The sequence below is a fragment of the Arvicola amphibius genome, chromosome 18, assembly GCF_903992535.2.
Source record: "Arvicola amphibius chromosome 18, mArvAmp1.2, whole genome shotgun sequence".
NCBI classification, from domain to species: Eukaryota; Metazoa; Chordata; class Mammalia; order Rodentia; family Cricetidae; genus Arvicola; species Arvicola amphibius.
The window spans coordinates 22,748,233-22,775,501 of NC_052064.1; the positions used below are offsets into that span (position 1 = coordinate 22,748,233).

Sequence of the window (27,269 nt, forward strand, 5' to 3'; positions counted from 1 at the left end):
TCTTCCTGGACTACTAACTGCATCCTAATTTAAATCTCAGGACACATCTCTAATGCACCAGACTCAGAAAATGAAGTCGTTATCTTCCATTTGGAAACACCCAAGGTGCGGAAAAAGTAGCAAAGTAGACCCGTATTCTTTAACAGGCAAATCGAAAATCACCAGTGATGGAAGGACATCCGATAGCGAAGGGCTGTTCTACTATTAGTATAGCAGATCCAACAAGTTTGGATCTACAAAGGCTTTATATTTTAATCCAAAGAGCATGGTTTGGGGATCTCAGGAAAAGTAATTGAAAGTGGTCTGTTTAATGTCCCATAACCATATTACTTTATACATATTAACACATATAAATTGAAAATGGTGCCTTCTTTTAAAGGATTTTGGTATAACTTATATAACAGTACAATTGCTGGAATGTGATTTTATTTTTGATTAAATGTTGGGTTTCCTTTTGTCCCCAGTTGGATATGAAATTGCCTCTGTGAGGGAAAGCGTCTACAATATTAGTCAGTGCCACAGCTCCAAATGGGAATTCAGACTACAGCACGTTCATTACGAGATCAGTCCTTGGCTCTTTGCACATTTTAATAATATGATCCTTCTAAGATTCAGCGTTAGGAAATCATAGAAGTCAACTGAATAGATACGCACAGACTCTACTCCCCCTGCCCTGTCTTCTAGGCAGGTTTTATCTGTGACAGAATCGCTCACTAACGATGACAGGTATGACAGCTATAACTAATTACTTCCTAGGAGATCTGGGTTCAGAGAAGCGCAAATCATCCAGCTCAGCTCCTGCAGGCTGAGATAAGAAACCGTACCTGGGTAGGAAAGCACACGATGCAAGGGCCTAATCTGCCTGTGGCTGGTTCTCAGTTACAGGGCTCAATTAATAAGCATCTCAGTCTGGGTTTATGATATTGCTGCACACCTGCTAACACAAATATTTTCCAAGACCACGATCATCTATAATCTATCTATCTATCATCTATCTATCGATCTATCTATCTATCTATCTATCTATCTATCTATCATCTATCTACCTATCTACCTATCTATCTATCTATCTATCATCATCATCATCTATCAATCATCTATCTATCTATCATCTATCTATCTATCTATCATCTATCTATCTATCTATCTATCTATCTATCATCTATCATCTATCTGTACTGTTAGCAAATAAATTACTCCCATTTGCAAATATTCAGAATTCTAAGAATGCATTAGAGGAACTTCTAGGGAAAACTAGGTGAGACTGAATAAGCTCAATTATTGAGAGAGAAACATCTGCATGATTTTGATTAACATATCAGTGAACTTGATTATTTCTTAAATGTACAGAAACAGTGAAGAATAAATCTAAGCCACTCAGCTCAGTAGAATGGCCTTTTCATTGACCCTCATTAGAGAATGAAAATGCTTTTTGCTAAGATTCTGTCAGGTGCTACATCCATGAAGTCCCTTCAACAGGACTGCCTAAAAATGAACTAGTAAGGCTGAAAACATTAGACATACATTAGGGCAGATAAGGAAAAGCCCAGAAGGCTATGCAGAGAATGGCAGGCAAGTAAAGAATGCTGACAGTGGGAGAAATGGATTTCCCCAGCGAAAAGCACACCAATTGGTTATCCAATACTGAATGGTCAGCTCTGAAAAGACACACACACAAGTAGCATTACACAGACTTAATATATTATATTTAGGAATATATATGGACACGTACATACATACATATAATAGTAATTAATCAAAAAGAGGTCATGGACTTGAAAGAGATCAAGGAAGGATATATGGGAAGGTTTAGAAGGAAGAAAGGGAAAGAAAAAATGTACTTATAATCTCAAAAATAAAAAATGGGATGGTATATTAAAACCTTAAGTTAGCTTTTTATCCGTTTTACCATAGCTTGTTTCATAGTGAATATGTCTTTATAATTGTGTATCTTATATAGTTTGTTTGATTTTTAGCTTATAAATTAATAGTATTTAACTGAGTTCCAAGAAGTTTGTGATTCTTCCATAAATAATCAGCAAGTCATGAATGCTACTTTCCTTCAGTATACACCTACTGTCAAGTGAGATGTGTAGAGAATGCCTTCCTCCTAGTCTCACGGAACATCCAATTGTAAGGCTTATACATACTTGTGTGGTTGAAAGGATGACCATTTACTCAAAGCAAAGCAAACACTACATAAGCAGAGGAATGTCATACACAAAAGTGTCAGACACCTAAGCATCTTCTAACCCTGCTCCCTGGGGTCCTTTGTTAGCCGCAAGATTCATCTCCATTCTTGAAACAACAACATATGTAAGAATTGTTTTTTTTCTTCATAAAGCTTTCATATTTCCACACATCTAGATAATATTTAAAGAACCAGTAGGTATTATCTTAGCAGTGGAAGTGAGAGAGTCATCATAGACAGCATTCCAGAAGCACACCAAAACGACACAGTTTGAATACTCTAAGTTTGAGGGGACTATGATTTATAGTGTGGGTAGTAACCTACTGAATTCATAGAATGATACCAACACAATGATTCAGAAACACAGCACAATACTTGAACTTGAGAAAAAGCATAATGAGGTTCTGTAGCAGATATTATCTCTTACCACTGGGCATCAAAGTGTAAGTCCTGTTGAGTATGTAAGTGTCTTCTGTCTGTGGGGTCATTAAAATGCCAACGTATAGAACAAAGTGTTTTGCCATGACCCAGCAAGACCTAAGTACAAAGACCAACCTAAAGGTCTTCCCTGTGTCCCTTCAGAAACTTACTGTGAACAGGAAACAATATTATTTAAATATGTTTAATTTTTGGCACCTATATCAGAATAAATTACCTTTTTCAAGCTTCAGCATGGTTAAAGATGAAGATGCTGTCTCCTTCAAAAATTCCTCCTTGCATGGGAGCAGGTAAAACTGAGCTTATTGAAGAGAAGGAGCCAGACATGGAAATTTTCATGTTTTCTTTGCCCTATGGAGTCAGTACAATATTTCCCCTCTGGCTGCTCTAATTTGTTCTTCATCCAGAGGTTTTAATCAATGTCTGAAGTTAGAATTTTCTAAGTAAATCTTTATATGGGCATGTACCATATTCTGTGTGCCTCTCTCTCTCTCTCTCTCTCTCTCTCTCTCTCTCTCTCTCTTTGTTTGTTTAGTACCAAGATTTAGGTACTATAAATTATTGTATCCTTTAGATCCGTAGACAAATATGATTGTCTTCATGCTTACAAAATTTTTTCTCATAAATAATTTTCACAAGATTTGGGGAAATAGAAAGCTACACTTTTCTGAATGACAGACCACTTCCTTTCAAGTGCTAAACAGCAAGGGTTACCAATATTATATTGCATGTGTATACCTCATCCTGACCTCATGGTAAAATGTTTACAAAGTTGACAAACCTCAAGCAAGGTTTTTCTGAGAAACAAAAAAATGTCAGCATCATCAAGTACAGTGTCCTCTCTACCCTTGCAAGCTTCCAGATTTCTGCCAAGGGCTTTACTTCTCATTTGTGGTATTGCATTCCAGGGAGGTAGTCATACTGGTACCATTATTCTTCACTGAAAGTTATACAGTTTCTCATGTGTAAAAATAGAAGGCTGGCCTTTTCATACAAGTAATGTTTCTTTAGATTCTAACCTGTTTGACACAAATACTTGTTTCTGCATTTTGCCTTCTCTGGGTTCAGAAGTTGAAAAGTAGAGGAATAGTTAGCATAAGTCTTTTATATTGTTAGACATATGTAGAGTTAGTAAATTATTATATAGACTAATTTTATTTTCATTTTTATATTAAAGCAACTTTTAGAAAAAGAGGGAAACTCTTTTGACAGTGGTTCTCAACCTATGGGTCACAACCCCTTTGGGGTCAAACATCCCTTTCACGGGGTTTAAGACTATCAAAAAACCATATATTTACATTATTATTCATAACACTTGCAAAAATACAGTTATGAAGTAGCAAGGAAAATATTTCTATTGTTGGTTTTCACCATAACAAAAAGAACTATATTAAAAGGTCACCATATTAGGAAAGTTGAAAACCACTGTCTTCAACCATGGAAATGCTCCTGTATTTGGCAACCTGTTGCCACATCCTCTTTCCTTTTTAGTATGTTCATGTCCTTTCTGTAATACAGAAATTAGGGTCTGTTTATCACCGATTGCCTTACAAGAGGTGTAGTAGTTGCTGACGAAGTGCAGCGTTCTTTTTTAATGTGCAGAATTTGCTTTATTTGGACTTCAAGGACTATCAGTGTTTCTTAAAAAATTATGGGATTAGTTTTAAAATGTCATTTTCTTGTTTAGTCCCTTTGCTTCAGTAGGTCTAGAAGGAGTCCAGATATCTTTCTGAGTTCAGGGTTCTCGAGAAACATTGGGAAAGGCGTTTTCATGGTATTGGAAGGTCAAGTAGAGAACTCAATGAAATGCACAGGTGAAGGCAGTGTTCCGATAGCAGCTACCATTTTCCCTCTGATATTTATAGGAAGCTGGTAAGGCGCAGCAAAAGTGAGAAGGGTGAGTTCCCACTCTTGCTCATGATCCCCAGCTGTGACAGTGCTAATAAGTGTCAGACTGTCCGAAGGTGATGGTTGAGGAAGCTGAGAAGAAAATTGCAGGAACTGAATCCATTGCCCTGGTATCACTTAGATAAACAAGTTCGTGGGGGTGGGGGGAGAACAGCCTTGTAATGTCACTGGGAGATGATGTACGAGGCCATTCCCACGCTGTTGGAAAGAGTTCTCTTATTTTGCATAGTACACGATACACCACCACCAAGACTTTCTGAAGGGCACTGTGAGCTTAAAAAGAGTCGATGGCGTCAAAATTTATTTTAGTAATTCCCTGCCCTCGTATATTTTATCCCAACTCCCCTTTTTCTGAATTAAGGACTTCCAACCTGTAGGTTCTATTAAATTAGATAAGGTTAGCAGAGATTGGGTATTGGTCTCAGCTGACTCCTAAAACCTAATTATGCTGTTGATGGTACCAAATCCTACCACCGATGTGGCTGATTATAACTCATTGGTCTCACATGCTCTCTGTTGCATAGACAATCCTATGAGCTTCCTACTGCTTTTATGAAAATCCTATATGTGCTTATCTTGATTGGTTATTATTACAACTTCATATTGTAAAGAAGTAAGTTGAGGCCAATTGAAATTAAACTCCTTCCCCAAGGTAGCAGTCAGCAAGTTACTCAACTGTACAAGGTGTGAATTTTTTTGGCTTGCTATTAGGAGAACTCTAAGTCCCCTTATCAGGTCTATATACTGATAAGACATTTCTTCTGTATTTTATGAATGATAGAAAACTTAACAATAGGAACAAAGGAACTGATAATACAGTGATCTAGAAAGTCACTTTCTGTAGGACTGGATGACCCTTGTTTTATATCTCACACATGAACAGGATCTTCTCCTATCATGTATAATTTCTATCAGTCTTCATGAATATTTTGTCATGATGGAGAAGAGCATGTGCCCTGTGATGTTGCCCGTCCAGGTGTACTAGCAAGGAAAGTCCTCCCTTCCTTCACTCCAGCCCCCTTCCCAATACTGAATGCACTCTCATGATTTCCTGAGTAGTCTTTCCTATTTTAATCCCTAATTTAAAAAATGTTATTTTCTTCAGAAAGGACATTTGTTTGTCTCTGTACTAATTTCATACATAACCTGTTGCTGTCCTGTTAGAATCCTAGCATGCAGAGAGAAGTCTTGGCAGGGCAAAGACCAATTTAAGAGGGTTTTCCCCAAGCGTGCTAGTAATGGGCAACGGATGATCTTACAACTGGACCAGTGCCTCTGAAAACAGGTAGAGGGGAAAAGAGCTGCTTCTGATGCTCATGGAAGGATGGTGTTTCAGAGGTGGTGTTAAATTTATCATGGTATATCCCACTCTTGGTGAGACAGCTCCTAAGGAGACGATGGATTGTATCTAAATGCTAAACAATCATTGCCTAATTTATGAGAATGTATTTTTCATCGTGGACTCGATATTAACCTAAATACTGTGGTGTTTGTTATCAGTGCTATACGGATTTAATGATTCTTCATTTACTCTGTAAGGTGATGTCTGTAATCAAAATTCATGTGAACAAAGACATTAATTACTGTGCTGAAGAAGGAATTTGCCTATGTCAACAGCAAACTTATGGAATATGCACTCTTTTCCATTTCTCTGAAGTGAGATGTTTTATTTTATGATAACTTTGACCATGTGCAGCACAAGGAAGGGATGATGCATAAGATCTTTACTTGTACAATACATTTAATGCATAAGATCTTTACTTGTACAATACATTTAAATTTAATGCATAAGATCTTTACTTGCACAACACATTTAAATTTTCAGAAGTTTAATGGTCCCTTGAGTATTTAAAATATCCATAGAATATAGCTTCTTAGAACTTATAAAGAATATAGCCAGGCATGGTGGTATGTAGCTACAATCCTAGCAGTAAGGAGTGTTGACCAAGGTTTCTGTCTCACCCGGTCCTGCCTGATTAGGCAGCTGTTCAGTCCCAAAGCAAAAACACAGAGGTCTACATTAATCATAAACTGGTTGGCCTATTAGCATAGACTTCTTATTAACTCTTATAACTTATATTAGCCCATGATTCTTGTCTATGTTAACCACGTGGCTTGGTACCTTATTTGGCGAGGCAGTCACATCTTGCTTCCTCTGGATCTAGGCTGTGACTGCAGACTGCAACTTCCGTCTTCCCGGAATTCTTGTGGCCCCACCTCTACTTCCTGCCTGGCTACTGGCCAACCAGCGTTTTATTAAAATACAATTGAGAGGGTACAGGCCATTGTCCCACAGCAAAGGAGACTATGGCAGGAAGATTGTAATGTAGAGCCCCACCATGGCTACATAGTAAGATCAAGGCCAACTTCAGTCTCACAAAGAAAACAAAATCATTTAATAAGAAGAACAATAGCTATAAAGGGTATATTAATGAAATTTCCGATTAATTCTTAGTCCACTATTGCTGCTCTAAGTCAAGATCCTTACACTGTAATTTACGATTTCTGAAGTCTTATCAGAGGAAAATCCAAGGCCAACTATTCACATGTTTGGTGTCTGGTGTGGGATTAGTGACTTCTAAGCTATACCTTGAACGTTGCATCCTCCAGTAAGAATAAACCCTTTGTTCTTACTCGGGAGAGATGGCATGCCAGTAGTTGTCTTGAGTATAGTCTTATTTATGTGATCAAAGTCCTCATGACCCCAGGACTGGCTCAGAGATCCACTTCTTTGTTGCTGTTTATGCAGTACAGGCTGCACAGAGGTCGAGGTCAGAGATACTCTTCTGTTCTTGCTTACCACCTTGTGGGAGCCAGGGATTGAACTCAGGACTTTGCTATTACCTTTATTTACTATACCGTTAGCTATTGAGCCATCAGACTGGTTCAACCTGTAAGCTATTTGTATATAAGTGCATGTATGTCTAAGTATAAGCAATAAAATAAAGACCTGGCAACTCTGTTTTAAAAACCTTGAACTCAACTGGCTCAGTGCATTTTTTCCCAATAATTACCTTGCTGTGGTTCAGTACAACAGAATATCTCTAAAGTCACACCAACAATAACACTCTGGAGTTCTAATCAGCAGCAATAACTCAGCTGTCACTACCCTGTACAACAGAAGAAAATACAGTGACATCAAACTTTCAATGTTAATAATACAGAAATAGGAAGCTCTCTCTACAGAGTGTCTATATTCTGACAAGTAGAACTGACGAAAGATGTTATGATCTGTACATTTGAAATGTCCTAAATGATTCTAGAAACTTATTTGGGTTTTTTTTTAAAAACTCCACATCAATCTGGATATAGAACTTTATACTACAGTGGACCATGTTAAATCTAAGCCTTCAGTTCTATCTAGCATCCGTATCCTTCCCATCATAATGTGAATATGCATATGTGTGTCTGTGTATACACACATAGTACATACTCCCTGTGAGGCCCTAATGCTGATTTCATATCCAAAACTTACCTTATGATTGAATTATTTATATTTATCTAGAAATAATGAGGAGCATGATTTATATAGGCAAATAAACAATAAAACGTAATGACAAAAGCAGTCGATGATTTTCTCTTTGATTGAAACTGGTGAGCGAACCTCCAAGGAACTTGAAAATGGAAGGGATGTTGTGATAAGAGGAAGTCAGTAATGTCAGAGAAGCCGCTTTTATCTTCACAGCGATTAGAAATACAAGATAAATATATCTGGTCGATTATTTGACACTTCATGGGCTGTCAAATGTGTCTACCTGTGAATTCACAACTATGGCTGCTAATCAAAGTCTTATCACACGTATAAACAGCTATTTAAGTCCACTCAGCATGGAATCCCATGGTTAACTATTTCTACCTTCCAGCTGCTGTGAAATTAATAATGCTTACTTTAGGAATGACTTCTAGCAACTACACAGGATTGTGTGGCTCTGTGCTATACACCTATTTCTAAGTTTCTGGCTTGCTTTCTTTGCTTTGTTTTTTCCTCATGTTTTTAATCCTTGACTTTAAGCTACTTTAAATATAGTTTGATATGAAGTAGGATTGTTTTGTTGTTGTTGTTTGCTTTCTTCTTTTTATCAGGGGCTATATCTTTTCTTTGAAGGAGAATGCTTGGCCCCATAGGAACCTTAGATAAGATTTCATAAACCTCCCCTGCTCTTCACCTCTCTTCTGAACTTCCTTGCTGCTTCTTACTTCAAAGGAAAACAACTTCTCTTTAGACATTAAGTCCACATTGCTTCTCCATGATGGGCATTTCTCCTTACACCCCACCACCACCCTGGCACCTGCAGGACAGGTGCTTCTGATATTATTCTCCTTTTCTTATCCCTACATTTCTTAGGCTTCTGGTATTTTATCATTATTCTATATCACCTTTCTCTCATATTGAAACCAGTTACCTCCCCTGACTCACCTGTTCATATATTCAGCATATGAACTCGTGGTCTATGATCATTCTGCCACAAATAATTCTATAGGAGGAAACACATTGTAATCTATAGATTATAACAAGTTATATGCTACTGGTGCAGGATCAAATGTTCCTGTGCAGTAATGATCTATCTGTCAATTAATAATATCAAACATCATGATGTAGTAAGCCAGATGTGCTTCTGTGGCCAAAATCTCATTTGTCCATTGACTTTTCTAACTGTGTGGTGAAGTTAGTGTAAAAAAAACATTATTCATGTAAAAAATGATAATCAAGGGGTCAAATGTTTTGCCCAAATCCATCTTTCCATTTACCTAGTAATGAAATATATACACATAAATCAGGGCATTGAAATGGTTTGTATCTTGTTTTTTAAATACTGTGCCTTTATTTGCAATACTGGGTGGTTCAACAAAACAAAATTTTAGAATTTAAACAATTTCCATTTGATGAACCAATGTGTTCCTTGAGTATCTCAGAGGAACCTCTTCTGTACCACATATAGCCAACTGTATCTTATTAAGGGGGTCATCATGTACAGTCTATTCATATACTTCATTTATTAAAGATAATTATAACAATCTCATAAATTAGATTACTAAATTGAGAAAATAGGTTTCTGGACAAATGATAGCATTCAATATAATTATCACCTGATCATTTAATGTTATGTTTGGTGACGGTTTCAAAATTTAACATTTCATAAATAATATCCTGCATGTTCACTATATTGCTGACATATGTATGTATGTTACAGTCTTTTTGAAATCTCAGATTTCCATTTATTAAATGTATGAAATTATTCTAAGGGCCTGAAAATCACCAGTAATGCTGTCCTGAAAAATGACCTTTCTCCTTTTCCTTTAGCAGTATAGAAGCAAGAAAACATTTAATAACATTTGTTTTCCCCAATCTTCCTCAACTCTTTAGTCTAGAACAACTTAATTAAGGAGATTATAAGGCTTTTATCTATAAAATAGCTTTCATTGTTCTTTCTGAATGAAACATATCTATCAAACACTAATTTATTAAATAAAGTGCTGTTGCCTGAATGTCTGTGTGGTGATTGGGTATCTTGGCTAGATGTATTGCCGCTGGTCCTTAGAGTAGCACATGTAGACAACAGAGTCACGGAAGCACAATCAGGAAGACCTGCTAACCGTTTAGGAAGATATTATTTTTAAAATAATTGAGGCATATGCCATTTGCACACACTTTATGGGGCATAGAATGATAAATCAATGCAGGTATAGAATGAAGATTCCAATCCTGATCTCCATGGGGTCATAGACATGCTATTGTTCCCTGTAGATAAAGTTAGACTTTGTGGTATAATAAAAAGTCAGCCCGAGGACAGAAGTTTACCAAAGTAACGCTTTTGACTCTAGTACTTACCCAGAGATTTGTATTTTTTTATGTGGTTAAGTAATAAATTTCGCATCTTAATATGTCTCTGAATATTCAATGTAAGTGGAACAGAACTCACCACAACCTTAATATCCCCATGAATCTATTTTGCAGGATAATAGAACTGTTTAAAACAGTCACTTGCCCTGCCTCGCTAACAACCCAAACGTTGTGCTCCTTCCTGCAAGGCTTTTATACCCATAGCTTGGCTGACGAGCTCCTAGTAACAAGGGCTCCTCCTACTCTAAGAGGCTGCCATCAACGATCCGCAGAATTCTTTGCCAACTTGCTAGCTATATGAAATGCTGTCTACTTCCAGATAAACAATCATGTTAAGATGGCAAGAAATCTCAGAGTCTCTATTCCGTTTTATTGAATTTAGTTTCCTTGAGCTTTGGTTGACGATGTGCATTGCATTTGCAAAGTTGTTTCAGCCTCGATATTTATGAGTGACTAGGTTCCGGAGCAGAGGAAAAAATACCATTTATTTATCGCTTCTCCCATGGAGTAAGCAGCATTTACGACTTCTGTGTTCACAGATTGTTTTGAAAGGCATGCAGGGTAAGTCCTGAAATGGAGTGCAGATACGTGCCATGATTCTAATGCTCGTTTATTCAAGCCTAGTCTTCGCTGTGTAAAGCCTCATTCTTGCCACAGAACAGTGTGGAAAGCAGAGGAGAGCTTTCAGGGGTCCAGTCTCGCCATCTGCCTTCTTCTTTACTGCTTCTGCGATGTGTACTCCAGGCTAGCTGGCCTGCAAAGTCCTAGATGAGTCTCCCTTCACAACCTTCCATCTTGTCTTAGAAACAATGCAATTCCATAAACACAATGTCAGCTACCAGGTCAGACTTGTTATATGGGTTGTAGAGACCCAAACTCAAGTCATGAGTTTTAGGCAGACGAGCGCATTTGCCTACTGAACCATCTCCCCTGACCAGCTTTTGGTCATTTTTAGCTAAACAAAATGAAGTGAATTTCAAGACCAAGTCAGATATGAATTTTATAGTAAATCTAATGGGCAAGAAATAGGATGAAATGGCGTGTATGTAAAAGACATTTAAATTAAAAGTATTCGGCTGGGGAGATGGCTCACTGGTCAGGAGTGCTGGCACCTTCTCCAGAGGATGACATTCAGTTCTTAGCACCCACGACCACCTGGAATTCCAGCTCCAGGGGCTCTAGTGCCCTCTGCTGGTCATTTTGGGCACTCGCGTTCACATGACATACACTTGAACATACCCATGAGTAGAACTAAAAGAAATCTTTTTAAAAGTTAAAAACACATGGTCTAAACTTTAGGCACGTTGATAAATGAAAATTCATACTTCACTAGTTCTAACTCAGCTGTTTGCCAAGTGCTTGGTTCACAGCTCCAGTAATAAATGGAACTGTGTCTCCTGAGTTTCATCTCAAAATCTATTTCTTCCACGTGAAAACAGTCAGCTCGAATATGTAATATATATATATATATATATATATATATATATATATATATTTTAATCAAACATGAAATGGGAAACAGCGATGCATCCCCCTTTTGTGCCACAATGCATTTCTGTATAATAAAATGAAATTCTTCTTACATTTAAAATTACAGCCACTAATGAAGTTCTCAATTTTTTTTTTTAGATATATTCCAATAAAAACCTAAAGGTCTACATTAATACCAGGATTAGAAGTCTCAGAGGGGTGGCTGAAAGATGCACTCAGGAGCTGCCCTGGAATATGTTATCATTGATTTTTTTTAAAGGTCAATAAAAATCAGCGTACAGTAGAGTTCAGACAAAACCAGTTAAGCACCACAGTGAAAACTAAGCGGTGCAAATTAGCGATGAGTGTTGTCAAGTGTTGAGGAAAAAAAGCCTACATAAAATCACCTTTAGAAAGAAAGATATCTGAGCTTCAAAATAAGAAAAATAGCCAAAGTGAATTTAAAGGTGTATGGTATTTGCCTAATTGGAACCACAGGCCTGAACTGTGACTATGGATCAGGACGGTTGCTCACTTTTACAAATGAGGAGCTGCCAAAGCGAAACACCCTACTTCAGCTTCTCTTCCGCAGATTACAAGGCAGAGGCTCCATAACGGGAGGTGGACCCAACTGATCATGCAGAAGGAGAATGGTCTGCTCGCCAGGACACAGCTGCTTTTAGGCCCCTGGAGCTTCAGTTTTTGCATCTTCTACCTATAGTTCCAAGGATAGCTTCCTAGCAGATTTATGAATTCCTTGAAGCTTGCGGGCTTTGAGAATTAATTGTGTTGATTGTGAGAAAGGATGAACCTGACCCTTGTTTAAAGGAGTAAAATCCGCACACCCTCTCATAACATCACTCTGAGATCTAAACCAAAATGACACAGACATGAACCCATCACAGAAAGGACATGCCCAGGGATAAAGCATTTACCGAGAACTTACTGTGGAGTTCAGCTAGTGCTTCATCTGGGCAGCGAATAGCCCAGTGTTCTCATCCCCATTTATAAAAGGTAGCAACTGTTGTGATCCACAGTCACAAATCGGGGTCTTGTTCCAATCAGGCAGCTGCTAAATACCTCTAATGACAGCTTTTGCTGGAGAAGATGTGGAGCAAAGGGAACGCTCCTCCACTGCTCGGGGGAGTGCAGACTTGTACAACCACTTTGGAAATTGAGGTTTCTCGGAAAATTGGGAATCAGTCTACCTCGAGAACCAGCTATACCATCCTCGGAATATACCCATAAGATGCTCAATCATTCCACAAGGACACTTGCTTAACTATGCATATATCGCCATTATTCATAACAGTCAGAACCTGGAAACAATGTAGATGCCCCTCAACCAAAGAATGGATAAAGAAATGTGGTACATTTTCACAGTGGAGTGTTACTCAGCTGTTAAAAACAATGACATCAGGAAATTTGAAGGCAAGTGGATAGAACTAGAAATGACCATCCTGAGTTAGGTAACCCAGTCCCAGAAAGACAAAGATGGTATGTACTCACTTATAGGTGGATATCAGCTGTAAAGGATAATCTCCTGTGATCAAACTGATAAATATCCGAATTGTCATCAGAGAGCCTTCACGCACTGACTGATGGAAACAGATGCACAGTCAAGTAGTGAGCTGATCTCAAGGAATCCCGTTGAAGAGAGGGAGGGAGGATTGTACAAGTGTGTGTGGGGTATCGTTAAGGTCATCACAAGGAGAGTCACAAAGCAACTAAGGGATCACAGGAGGTCACAGATTCTCTACCGACAGACAGTTGGAGAGCCTGCAGTGGATCGACCTAGGCCCTCTGTATATGTGTGATGTTTATCTAGCTTGATCTTCTTGTAGGACACCTAGTGGGGTAATCGGGGCCTGTCCTTTGGATAGTTTCTAGGAACCTATTCCTCATACTGGGTTGGCTTGTCCACTCTGAGTACAGGGGATGAAGCTTGATCTTCCCTCAACGTGTTATGCCATGCTGTGTAGATGCCCATGGAGGCCTGCCCATTTCTGAAAGGAGACAAAGGAGGAGTGAATTGGAGGGGCAGGGGAGGAGGGATGGTATGAGAGTAGGAAGGAGAAACTGCATTTGGGATGTAAAATAAATGAATAAGTTCAATTAATAAAACAAATTATTAACAATAATTTGTAATAATGATAATAAACAAAATATAAAACAAAGAAAAAATTGCTAAGACCAAAGAAGGAGAATTCAATTTGGCAATTTTCTTTATTTTAAAGTTCAAATACTTTTCTTTTTAAACACAGTTTTATTTGGGCATTTTTTTTCTCCCCTGGGGATTTACATCTGTTTCATTCACTGCTATGTCTTCAAAGCCTAGACTATTACTGGGTGTGCAGATAATACACAGTCAGTATTTAAGGAAATGTATTAGGATATAGAAACAAAACTAATGACCATACTAATAGCTATCATGACAGCGTGATATCTTTGTTGAAAAACACTAGGAAAGATGTCTACTAGGAAGGACTGAGGGTGTTTCTGGGATGTTTGCTCGGAAAGGGCTGGAAGGGGCACTTGAAATAGTAAAGGTTCTTCAAATGAATGCATTTGAAGTCTAGAGTAATATCACGTATGGGGAGAAGCCTTGGTAGAAGTTTAACCTCAGAGCAGCACACTATACCTTGGACATTATTGTCAAAAGAGTAGGATTAAGGAAAATTAAGACCAAGATAGCATCTTCATCAGAATTTCTACTGCTCTGATAAATCAAGCCCTTGACCAAAAGTGTCTTGGGGGAGAGGGCTTATTTCAGCTTAGAACTTATCAGTCCATCACTGAGGGAAGCCAGGGCAGGAACTCAGAACAGGTGCCTGGGAGCCAGGAATAGGAACAGAGGCCATCTAAAAGTCATGCTACTGGCTTGCCTGGATAGCTTGCCGAGACCGTTTCCTACAACACCTAGGAGTACCATCCAGGGGTGACCCTTCTCATAGTGAGGTGGACTCTCCCAAATCAGTCATCAACCGAGAACACGCACCACAGGCTTATTTCGCTATTCTTCCCCTCCACCCACCCCTCCCAACTCAGTCCCTCATGTTTCCATCCTCGCCGGCCCCCAGTCTGTCTAGATCTCTTCTACTCCCCTTCCCAGGGAAATCTATGCATCCCTGCTCCTGTTCGGGCCTTCCTTGTTACTTAGCTTCTGCAGACCAATCCTGTGATGTAGTGATGAGCTGCAGGCAGGCCTGCTATTTGTCTCGCCCAGCTCCCGGCCGCCTGGCTAGCTTATGCCCCAAAATAACAACACACAAACTGTATTCATTTAAACACTTACTGGCCCATTAGTTCCAGCCTCTTACTCACATCTTGATTAACCCATATCTAATAATCTGTGTAGCACCGCGAAGTGGTGCCTTACCAGGAAGATTCTAGCGTATGTCCATCTTGGGCCAGAGCTTCATCACGTCTGGCTCAGAGAGGAGAAGCATGGCATCTGTCTGAGCCATCTACCTCACTTCCTTCTTCCTGTTCTGTCTACTCCACCCACCTAAGGGCTGGCCTATTAAGTGGGACAAGGCAGTTTCTTTATTAACAAATAAAATCAACACAAACAGAAGACTCTCCCACATCACTGTGACTCCATTTTTTTCAGTTGATATTCCCTCTTCCCAAATGGCTCTAGCATGTTCAAATTGACATAAAACGAACCAACATGAAGAAGTAATGAGTATCGCTGTTTAACAGCTAATACAGTAACCGAAAAACTTACATTGACAACAGTGTTGAAAATTACAATTTTCTTTCACTGATAATTATATACCAACGTGCCTTTGAAAAAGTGTGTTGTCTAGCAGTAGGATTAATATTTCTTAGAATACTAACAGCTTGTTATAAACAACATTGAAAAATAATCTTATTTGTTAAAATCTATTATGCATCTAAGACCTTATTTCACAAGGCATGTGCTCAGATCCTCTGAAAACCAGAATAACACTTCATGGAGGACATATGAACATGTGTAGATATCCTAAATTTGTCGCTCGCCTCACAATGTGTATTCAATTAAACTGCAAGAAATATTGTAATTAAAATATGAGAATTTTTAAAAAACTAAATATTTATAAATGCAATACAATTTTGTGTGAGAGAAAAATGTGTGTGTGTTTTGTAAGGGCCCTTGCTGCCTCTCAGCCAGAATCTAAATCTGATGGCTTAAAGTGCTTCTTTTCATTTTTCTTGATTGTTCATTCTGAGTGATTGGTTCATCTTGTTTTCTTCTTGTGACTATTCTGTCTAATCATTTAGTCTAAATTAATTTCATTGATTGTCCTTGCTATGCTGAAAATGTCGAGCAACTTGACGGTAAAAATGCAGTGACAACGGAGGTACTCCAATCCCACCTCATCATTTCAAAGAGGGAATCTGGGCACCGAGTTCTCCTGTTTATGAATGAGAAGACAGACATTGAGAATTTGACTGTATACAACATGATTTCCTTGAATTCAGGTCATTGCCTGAAGATCAACCCAGAAGCCCGTTGGTCCCTACAGCATTTTCAGTGTATTTTGTAAGAGAATAGATGGTCTAAACCTTAGCTACTCAGGTGCATATGGTAAAGAGAGTCATGTGATTCCAACTGTTAGCCAGATCTAATAGGCCACATCACTTCCCATTCTTTCCTAGTTGGCTTAAAGGAACAGGAATAAATAGTGTGTGTGTGTGTGTATGAGAGAGAGAGAGAGAGAGAGAGAGAGAGAGAGAGAGAGAGAGAGAGAGAGAGAGAGAGAGAGAGAGAGAGAGAGAGAGAGAGAGATTGGAGGGCTGGGATTCTTTCACAGGCTTTGTGGCCTCAGAAAGTTCCTTTACCTCCTTAAGGCCCAGATTTCCCTCTTTGAAATGATGAGGTGGGATTAGAGTACCTCCGTTGTCCCTGCATTTTTTTTTCCTTTTTTTTTATTGATTGATATTTATTGAGCTCTACATTTTTCTCTTCTCCCCTCCCTGCCTCTCCCCTCTCCCTTTCAACCCTCCCCCAAGGTCCCCATGCTCCCAATTTACTCAGGAGATCTTGTCCTTTTCTACTTCCCATGTAGATTAGATCCATGTATGACTCCCTTAGTGTCCGCATTGTTGTCTAAGTTCTCTGGGATTGTGGTTTGTAGGCTGGCTTTCTTTGCTTTATGTTTCAAAACCACCTATGAGTGAATACATGTGATAATTGTGTTCTGGGTCTGGGTTACCTCACTCAAATAAAGTTTTCTAGCTCCATCCATTTTCCTGCAAAATTCAAGATGTTGTCCCTGCATTTTTATGGTCATGTGGTTGAGACATAGATTATGAAGCCCCTGCTTGGGTTTTTCTGTAAAACCGTTTTATATTTGCTCTCAGTTCCTTGGCATTTCTGCAAGGGGATGCCCTGCTTCACTCCAGCTGCCCCAGTCCTGCCCCGAAGGGCATCAGACTGTGGAACTCCTGAAGCTGAAAAAAGCATCCTGCTGCCTTTGACTGCTAGTGAGCTTCAGGCTCAGTGGGAGCCCTAGCAGCCTGCATTGGCTCTCCTTTGCAGAAACCAGGTCTGTTTGGGCTTACATTTCCTAATTGTTCCTTAAAAGCATGGATCTACTGAAACAACACATCCCATATCTGTCTATAATAAGAGCATGTGATTTCATAGAAAATGCTGAAATAAAGTGAGAAACTTCAAATGAAATATAGAAAAAATATAAGAATATCAATGCTAAGCTTAGTTTTAATCCTCTACCAAAATATTTTGGACCAATTTTAAAAGGTGCCCTTTAGAGCAATTAAAGTTTAAATTAAAATCTATCTTTTTAGTGGGTCTATTTTAATTTATTTCTTTCAGGATCATGGTTTTGGCAATCAAGTAACAGATTTAAACCTAATCGAATCTGACCTTTCTTTAGCAACTGGCAGTGAAGATGCGCTTTTTACAAATGATTTTTCCCGTGTTGCTTGGCACTGTAACATGGTAATCCAGCCAAATAAATCTATTAATTAAATTGGCTTTCTTGTATACAGCTAAACTCCTAATTTGATTGTGAAGCAAAAAGGTTAAAAAGTGCTTTTTGTTTGTTTGTTTGTTTGTTGAGACAGGGTTTTACTTTAGCTTTGAGCCCTGTCCTGGAACAAGCTCTTGTAGACCAGGTTGGCCTCGAACTCACAGAGATCCGCCTGCCTCCACCTCCCAAGTGCTGGGATTAAAAGCGTGCGCCACCACCGCCTGACTAAAGAAATAGTGCTTTAAAAAAAATCATATTGCAATCATGTCAAGTTGACTTAGAAGATTCATCCTATGATATTTATAGTCAGTGTTGTTGGATACAAGGCTATATTCTCATTTGCCTGTTTTTCCTCTAATCAGAATATCATTAGTTAATATGCCACCAATATTCTTTATTCATTAATCTTGGTCTTAAAGATTTTTTTATATTTTAACATGATTTCCCCTTAACACTTATAGCAAATATATAGCAAATACATACAATAAAGAGGAATATTTTAAATTTTAAGTAAAATGTATGTTTTATATGTTTTGTTATAAATTAAGACCTTTGTGTGCTAGATAGTGACACATTTCTTGGCAGTCTGGATAAACCCTTAGTTACTTAATTGTTTTTAATTTTAACTTATTTACATTTTGTTTTACACATTCATTTCTAGAGTGATAGAAGCAAACATAGCAGTTTATATGGCTGTGTAATGCTGTGCTACACTGCCCTCTACTGGTAAAGAAGCAAAGTCTACCACAGGCTTCAAAAAAGTTCATTTTAAGTACTACTTGAAAATGAGGGTGGAACTCTCAAACTTTTCCATACTTCTGTACAGTGCTTATTGTGGATATCATGGCATGAAGGAAGAAACAAAAATTAAAGAACAGGGGAATTATGTCACCGAGGTCTGTGCCACTTTCATTCATTGATAATTGTATTTGAAAAATATTAATCATATTTTAATATGCTCTTTAATAGTGAAGATATTTTATGCAGTAGCAAACTTAATGAACATTTTCATACTTTCAATTTCTGTAGACTTTAGACTGTGAGGTGATCACTTATTTTTTCAAGACAGGGTTTCTCTGTAGCTTTGGAGCCTGTCCTGGCACTAGCTCTTGTAGACCAGGCTGGTCTCGAACTCACAGAGATCCACCTGCCTCTGCCTCCCGAGTGCTGGGATTAAAGGCGTGCGCCACCACCGTCTGGCATCTCACTAGACTGTAAATTTTCCATACATTGAACCTAGAGATCACCCATTTCACTCTGTGTGGAATATAAAATAGCCTCAGATCTGTATTTATCAGTGAGTTCTTCTTCAAGGATTCTGTCTAAAACAGTGTAAACAAAACAACACACAAAAAAAAAAACAAAACCCAGAGATGGGCAATGGGCATGCAAATGTGCTGCAGTCTACAAGCCCACAACTTCTCCTACTCTTTTTCAACGGTGAACCAAAGTTCTAAGTAATTTAGCTATCTGCCAAATGCTGATCATTTATGTCTCTCCCATTAGAATGTAAACTTCGTAAGGGTTTTTTTTTTTTTTGCTTCATTTTGTTCTCTAATTCATTCCCAGCTTCCATAATATTGCTTGAAAACATATTAAATCATCCATTATTATTCATTACTGTGTCATGTATTCACACACTGGCGTTGAACTTCCTGTTTAGCTGGGAATGATTTTGTCCTTTTATGTGTGGGAAAGGATCTCACTCTGTGACTGACTACGTAGACCAGGCTATCCTCTAACTCACAGAACTCCATCTGCCTCTGTGCTGCAACTAAAGGAGTGTGTCACCATGTCTATCTATTGAAATTTTGATTTTCCTGCCTCAGTGCCTCCAGAGTACTGGGATTACAGGCATAATATGTTTCATGTGATGCTACTTTCATCTACTGCTCTCTTCCAGCTATTCACAAACTTTGGTGCAGGGAGTCAGCCTCGGGAAAATAATTTCCTGAACATATCCCTAGAGAGTCTGATATGTTTGACAAAAGAAATTCCATATTTTATTGTAGTAATTCTCAGGACAGGACAGAGAACATCTTTTAAAATGGGAGGGACTAGAGAGATGACTTAGTCTTTCAAAGTACTGCCTGCTCTTCCAGAGGACCCCAGTTTAGTTCTCCACACCCACGTGAGAGCTCACAACTCTCTGTGGCTTCAGTTCCAGGAGGACACCCGTTCAGTAGGCAAAACACCCATGCACAGATTTTTTTTAAGAAGAAAGAAAAATGAGGACCTAGATTAATTACTAGTTCATTTTTCTAGATTGAAGCAAAGAAAATGAGATACCGTGACTTTATTATTCTCTTCCGTTCTGCACATGAACACACAGAATCTTATCAGGATTCCTTACTTAATTACTTCCTCTAAAATGTGCACGCACCCCGTATCTATGAGAAGTGTTGCCACTTGGTATTATGGTCTGTGGTATACGACAAGAATAGAGTGGTCTTTGGGAAAATTTGTACACTTGATAAAGCACTTCGAGGAGAGAAACCACAGACTTACGTTGCAGTGAGTTAACATGGTGGGCTGTGCTGGCAGAATTAATGTGGCTCCAGCATAGGCACTGATTGACAGGGTCATGATTATTAGGATATTTACACTGGGGATTATTCCCAAGCTTTAACAGAACTCTAGCAACTTCAGGGTTATTTTTAGAAAAATAGTGAATTTGTAGGTTGTGTATATTTTACTTTATAAATTTAGTGTACACACATTATTGAACAGTGTATACTGAATGTTTTAAAATAGGACTTTTAGATTCTACATATTATAGGAGTTTAATAATTTGAAAACAAAGAAAAATGCTTATCTGGAATGATAAATGTTAAAGATTCTATTACAGTTTAACGTAGTAACTACATAAAGCATGCATATCCTTTGAACTTAAACTTTCAAAAGTGCACATCATTCTGGGTGTATTTTATTTTATATTATTTTTTATTTTTTTCTGAGTGTATGTTAGCCTTGAGAAAATGACTGATTATAACAATCAGCCATTATAATAAAAAGACAATAACACTGAATTAGCATATTTACTAACTTTTAACTCAAGATTAAATTTATCTCTTCAGAGACAATGAAATAATTTCAGTTTTCTTTCTTGTAGGATCTTCAAGTAAAATATATAGTAAACTATATTTTTAAAAACATCTTTTGAAAAATAGGAATTGTAAATGATCAAATGATGTATTTTTACGTGCTATGTACAAATTGAGTAACAATTGCTCTCCTGAATTAGGATTTGTGTTTGAATTTCTGCCTGACTTTCACATATGTGGGGTATTGACTCCAGGTGGTTTAGTGAAGCCTGTGTCTCATGAATGCTCATGTTCAGTTTCTTGGCAGCACAGAAGTGGAGCAGCCAAAGGGGACAGAAGTCGTGAGAGATGCTGTGAGGAAGCTAAAGGTAAGGAAAGCCCTCAGAAGAATGGCTAGTGTATGAGTCTCATGTAAGTAAGGAAAGCAATCAGAAGAACGGCTAGTGTATCGGTCTCATGTCATCGGCAGATTGATGGACGTGAAAACATGCATAACTCTGGTAGGTATAGCTTCACTTTTTAAATTATAATTAAATATTTTCAGTAGTGAGCCTAGCCCTTAATGGCTGAGCCATCTTTCCAATCCCTCGACCATAGAATAGATAAAGAAAATGGAGAAGAAAATACAAAATGACATCTTGAAAGTGGCATGCAAATGTATAGATCTAGAAAAAAATATAGTAAGTAAGGTAACCCAGACACAGAAAGACAAATATCATATGTACTCACTCACAAGTGGCTTCTAGACATAAAGCAAAGAAAAAAAAAAACAACCTATAGTCCACAACCCTTGACAACAAAGGACCCCAAGAGAGACATACATGGATCTACAGAGGAAGGAGAAAAAGACAAGACTTCCTGAGTAAATTGGGAGCATAGTGGTCATGGGAGAGAATAGAAGAGGAGGAGGAAAAGGAGGAAGGGGTGGGAGCAGAGAAAAATGTACAGCTCAATAAATAAATAAATATATTACAATTAAACAACTATCATCTGTTCAAGGAGACATTTTAAAGTATAAATCATAGTTATTTTTCTATATGTACCATATTTTATAAAGTATTATTTCTTACAGTCACTAAAAGCTTTTAGTGTCCAATTCCCTAAGTGTTTATATTCAGTGGTCTGCCTTTGTATTTCTTGGCCAGTGTGCACCCATAGTCTAGCTCAAAATTTGTAGCAGCATCATAGAAATCTCTAACAGTTAAATTATCATATCTATGAGCTGAAAATATGGTTGCAGCTGATTGCACAACAGACTTTGGAAATACTGCTATATATTAAGGATATCCCAATGGGCCATATCAATCAGCAATGTTAGAGGAGATTGTGTAATTGAGAGAACAGAAGAAAATATTGATTAACCGCCTAAGTATTCGCAAGTAATACATTTCTTGAGAAAAAAATTATGCAACCTCATGAACTCACATTCACCAAGGTTCCTGATAAAATCTTATGACTACACACCACAAATATGTTTCTGTAAAACCCACTTCTCAAAAGTCAGTTGGGAGAACTCCTTCAAGAGTTCACGCATCTTCATATTAATAAGACGATCTGCATATCACTACTTTATTTGCAAAGTTAGCTTTTATTTTCTGTGGCTGCCCTCACAATTTGATGGATAGGAGATACCCCTTCTGTGACCTTGCTTCTAGAAGTGTGCTCAGTCCACAGGACTATTAGGCCCTGTAGTTTGTTCCAAGCAGAATCACGAAAGTTAAAAATTACCACTGTGTTTTGAGAAGGTCAAATAAAGTATATGCAAAGTTTAAGTTGAGGGAAAATATCAGAATGAGATTTATATTCTGGATAAAGAAATAAAGCAGGCCATGCCTTCATCCATTCACTCTTGTGACTATTTGATATACAGTCCTGGAAGCAGACATTCTGGACTCCCAAGATAATATCACTCACATTTAAGGAAAATGCTCTCTCTCACGAGCCTCTTCTTCCCACTCTCATTAGGCAATGTTTCAGGCTGGTCTTCATCTGAACAGCATTTTAAATCACCAATAGAGGGTTTTATTGATGACCTCTAGGTTGTGGCAACACTTAAAATACGATTCTATTTCATTGTTTTAATAGTGGTCCAAATCCTGGGTTGCGTATAACTTTACTGCAACCAGAACATATCTTCAAAGAACAGTGGTATTGCAATATTTCTTTATACGTTTGGAATTCTTAATCCAGTATCTCTAATATGAAACTAAAAACGGTTCAATTATATTATTACTATGCCAGGGAGATACTTCGACTTAAATGGCTTCTAAAACTATGACTAGTTTATATGATCAATGGAGAATCTATAAAGTTCAGTACCTAGAAATGAACTGTTTTGGGGGGGAATATAATGAAAAATAACAACACAGTTAAAATGTATACTTAACGGACGGTAGCTTTTATTAAATGTGTGTCTTTCACAATTGATATGCATTTAATAAATAAATTGTATAGGTTGGAAAAATTGTTTCTCAGCAAAGTAAATATGTATAAGAGAGAATTTTGCATTAGTGAATATGAGTAAGATGATGGTTTTTTATCTGTTTGTTGTAATTGCTTCTCTTACATTGTGTCCGAGGTCAGAGCTATGATAAAATGTATCAATATTTACACATATTTTTAATTTGCTATCCTATGGATGTGGCCATTGGGTGGTGCTGTGGATCCACTAGAAATAGAAACTTCCAAATGTCTGTGACCCCATTTTGATTTTCTGCTTCTTTTTCCCAAACACATGTGTCCCGACTCTTTTAGTAAATACAGTGTAGTGTTGTACTCATTTTTCTCATGTAGCTAAAAATGTTATTTATATTTACTCCCTCTTCTAAGTTAGCATTTTAAATGCATTGCCTTTTGACATTAGGTAAAAATTAGAAATGCAAGGATAATAAGGCAGTTAGAAATCTTAAAGAATCTTCAGTAATGTTATATTTACACTCTTGCACTTCATCATATCTGCTTGATTTTTAACAGAATGTTTCTAATGATTTGGCTAGGCATTGTTTGGTGACTATAGAGAATTCATTGTTTGTGAATGTTAATGTAAGAACTTGTGTAAGAATAAAAATACCTTCGGTTTGTCAAAATGGCATATCACATTTCTATTTCTTAATTATGCTTTTAGCATGACATTTAAAAACCAGTAAGTATTTAAAAATGTGATATTATAAAACTCAGCACTGTTTTCATTATGAATTTCATTTTCAGAAGGGATCTGTTTCAATACAATCAGTTTAAACAGCAGGACTCAATGTGTATTCACAATTCATTATGTTAAAATATGCATACACACTAGGACATAGATAGTAACACAATAGCCTCCCTCAGACATGCGTAGAGATAACATGTTTGGGCCCCAGTTTAAAAGGGCTGTCTCCTAGTTAAAGAGGCTCCATTTAAATACATGAAACTGCTTCAATGTAATTCAGCCTTTGGAGTCACTGACAAGATGTTTTCATCAGCTTAGGCCTTCATCATTGGATTTCACCCTGTGTTACAATTCTCTTGTGTCGTCACAGTTCTTTTTCTTCAAATGACCAACTATTTAGAACCTAGTTATAAAAAAAAAAAAACAGCATGATTATTGGGACTATTTTAGCAGCTTGAGTATAAGAAATGCAGAGTGGCCCTGGAGTGCCAAATAATATGCAGATGATATGATAATATACATAAGTAACCCTAAAAAAATTCTACCAGGAATCTCCTACAGCTGAGAAATACTTTTAGCAAAGAAACTGGACACAAGATTAACTAAAATCAATCAATCAATTATACACACACACACACACACACACACACACACACACACACACACACAAAATCAAATCAGTAGCTAGACTGATAAAGAGATCATGGAAAGAACACATTTCATAATAGCTTCAAATGATATAATATATCTTGGTAACTCTAACTAAGCAAGTGACTGACTTATATAATAAAAACTTCAAATCTTTGAAGAGTTTGAAGAAGATATCAGAAGATGGAAAGATCTCCCATATTCAAGGATCAGTAAGATTCAGTAAAAATGGCCATCCTACCAAAAGCAATCTAGAGATTCAATGCAATCCCTATCAAAATTCCAACACAATTCTTTACAGGCTTTGAAAGAACAATACTAAACTTCATGTAAAAACAAAAAACAAAACAAAACAAAAAACAGGATCGTTAAAACAATGCTGTAAAATAAAAGAACTTCTGGAGGTATCACCATCCCAGATTTCAAGCTATACTACAGAGCTATATTAATTTTTATAGTGCATGGTATTGGCATAAAAATAGATACATTGATTAATGGAATCAAATTGAAGACCCAGAAATAAATCCTCATGCCTATGGACACTTGAATTTGGATTTTTTTAAAAAAGCCAGAAATACACACCGAAAAAGATAGCATCTTCAACAAATGGTGCTGGTCACACTGGATATCTGCATGTAGAAGAATGCAAACCCATATTTATTACTCTGCACAACTTCAAGTGGATCAACATAAATTCATATGCACTTAACCTGAGAGAAGAGAAAGTGGAGAATAGCCGGAACACTTTGGCCACATAGATGCCTTTTTGAACAGAACACTGATAGTAAGGCACTAAGATCAGCAATTAATAAATGGGACCTCATGAAGCTGAAAAGCTTCTGTAAGACAAGAGGCACTGTCAATCAGGCAAACTGGTAGCCTACAGAGCAGGAAAGTATTTTTTTTTTTACCAACTACACATCCAATAGAGATATCAAAAAGCCAAATAACCCAATTTAAAAACATGATACAGATCTAAATAGAGAATTCTCAGTAGAGGAATTTCAGATGGCTGAGAAACATTTAAAGAAATATTCAATATCCTTAGCCATTAGGGAAATGCAAATCAAAACTACTTTGAGATTCTGTAATAGAAGTGAAAGCTCATGCTCATGAGGATGTGGAACAGTCCTCCATTGCTGATGAGACTGCATACTTGTACAACCACTATGGTAATCAAATACTTAGAAACTTGGGAGTGGATCTGCCTCAAGATCCACTTTTAGGCATATAGCCAAAGGATGCTGTATCCTACCATAATGACATTTGCTCAACAATGTTCATTGTAGCTTATTATTCATAGTAGTCGGAAGCTAGAAACAACATTGATGTTCCTCAACAGAAGAATGGATAAAGAAAATGTGGTACACATTTATATAATGAAGTATTATTTACCTTTTTTAAAAAAGGACTCAATGAAATTCATATGCAAATGGATAGAACTAGAAGAGAAATCATCCTAAGTAGGTAACCCGGACCCAGAAAGACAGATATGGTATGTATTCACTTATGGATGGATATTAGCCACAAAACAAATGACAACCAGCTACAATCTATAGATCCAGAGAGGTTAGGTAAAGAAAAAGGGTCTGCAGGATACAGGGATCTCCTTGGGAGGAGGAAATAGAATAGATTTTTTGATCAAACTGGAGGCAGGTTGGGGCAGGAGTTGGGGATCAGGCTGGGATAAGACTGGGTGGAAAGAAAAAGTGTGAGAAGAGCCAGCTGGAGCTGGAGAGCATTTTGGTGGTGGTGTGGACACCTACTGTGGTGAAACTACCTGGAATCCATGAGTGTTATCCTAATATGAACTCATAGTCATAAGATGTATGGAGTCTCAACTGGCCATCTCTTGTAGTCAAGTAAGGCTTTCAGTGACCAGACTAGATTGCATTCGATTGCGTTGTTGGCCAAGGGGGTGGGGCTTCCATGGAAATGCCTAAGCAACGCAGACTGTTGCTAAGATAAAGGGTTGTTGTCTGTAGACTGACAACAGGACCCCCATTGCCAAAGACAACACCCATCCTTCTCAATGAACTTGGAGATGCCAGAGTGGGGCCTGCATAGAGCTCTCACCCCTGTGTTCTTTAGTCTGGGAAGTTACTCTGTAGACTACTGAAAAAAGAAACAAGGATTCCAACCAAGCCACAAAATCTCTGAACTACAATCTGTCACCTGCAAAACGTGCTAGGGTGGTGATGGCGCAGAATATATGGGGTAGTCAACCAATGTCTGATTTGACTTATGACCCAGCCAATGACAAGGAACCCATACATGAGACTGCTTGGATGACTAAGAACCAGAGAGTAGATAATCCAGAGAAAATCAGGATAAAACCAATCTCTACTGATCTTTAAAGATCAATAAAATTATTCCTACTTGTATTCTACTATAATTATAGATCACTGTCTTATCCAGGCATCATCAGAGAGGCTTCATCTAGCAGCAGAAGGAAACAGATGCCAAGAACCACAGCCAGATATTATATGGAGAATCTAAATTGTAGGTCTCTATCAAATCCTTCCCCTCAGATTTCAGGGAATCCCATTGAAGAGGACATGGAATGATTGGAAGAACAGGAGGGGATGGAGGACACCAG

General features: G+C 37.7%; 1 protein-coding gene across 2 annotated transcripts in view; it reads left to right on the forward strand.

Moving 5' to 3' along the window:
* Gulp1 (GULP PTB domain containing engulfment adaptor 1) overlaps positions 1 to 27,269 on the forward strand; it is a 231,620-nt gene that overhangs the window by 165,062 nt on the left and 39,289 nt on the right. For both annotated transcript variants that reach the window (XM_038315378.1, XM_038315379.1), the window contains exon 4: positions 21,171 to 21,242. In XM_038315378.1, the coding sequence (XP_038171306.1) occupies positions 21,171 to 21,242 (72 nt within the window). The remainder of the gene's footprint in view (positions 1 to 21,170; positions 21,243 to 27,269) is intronic.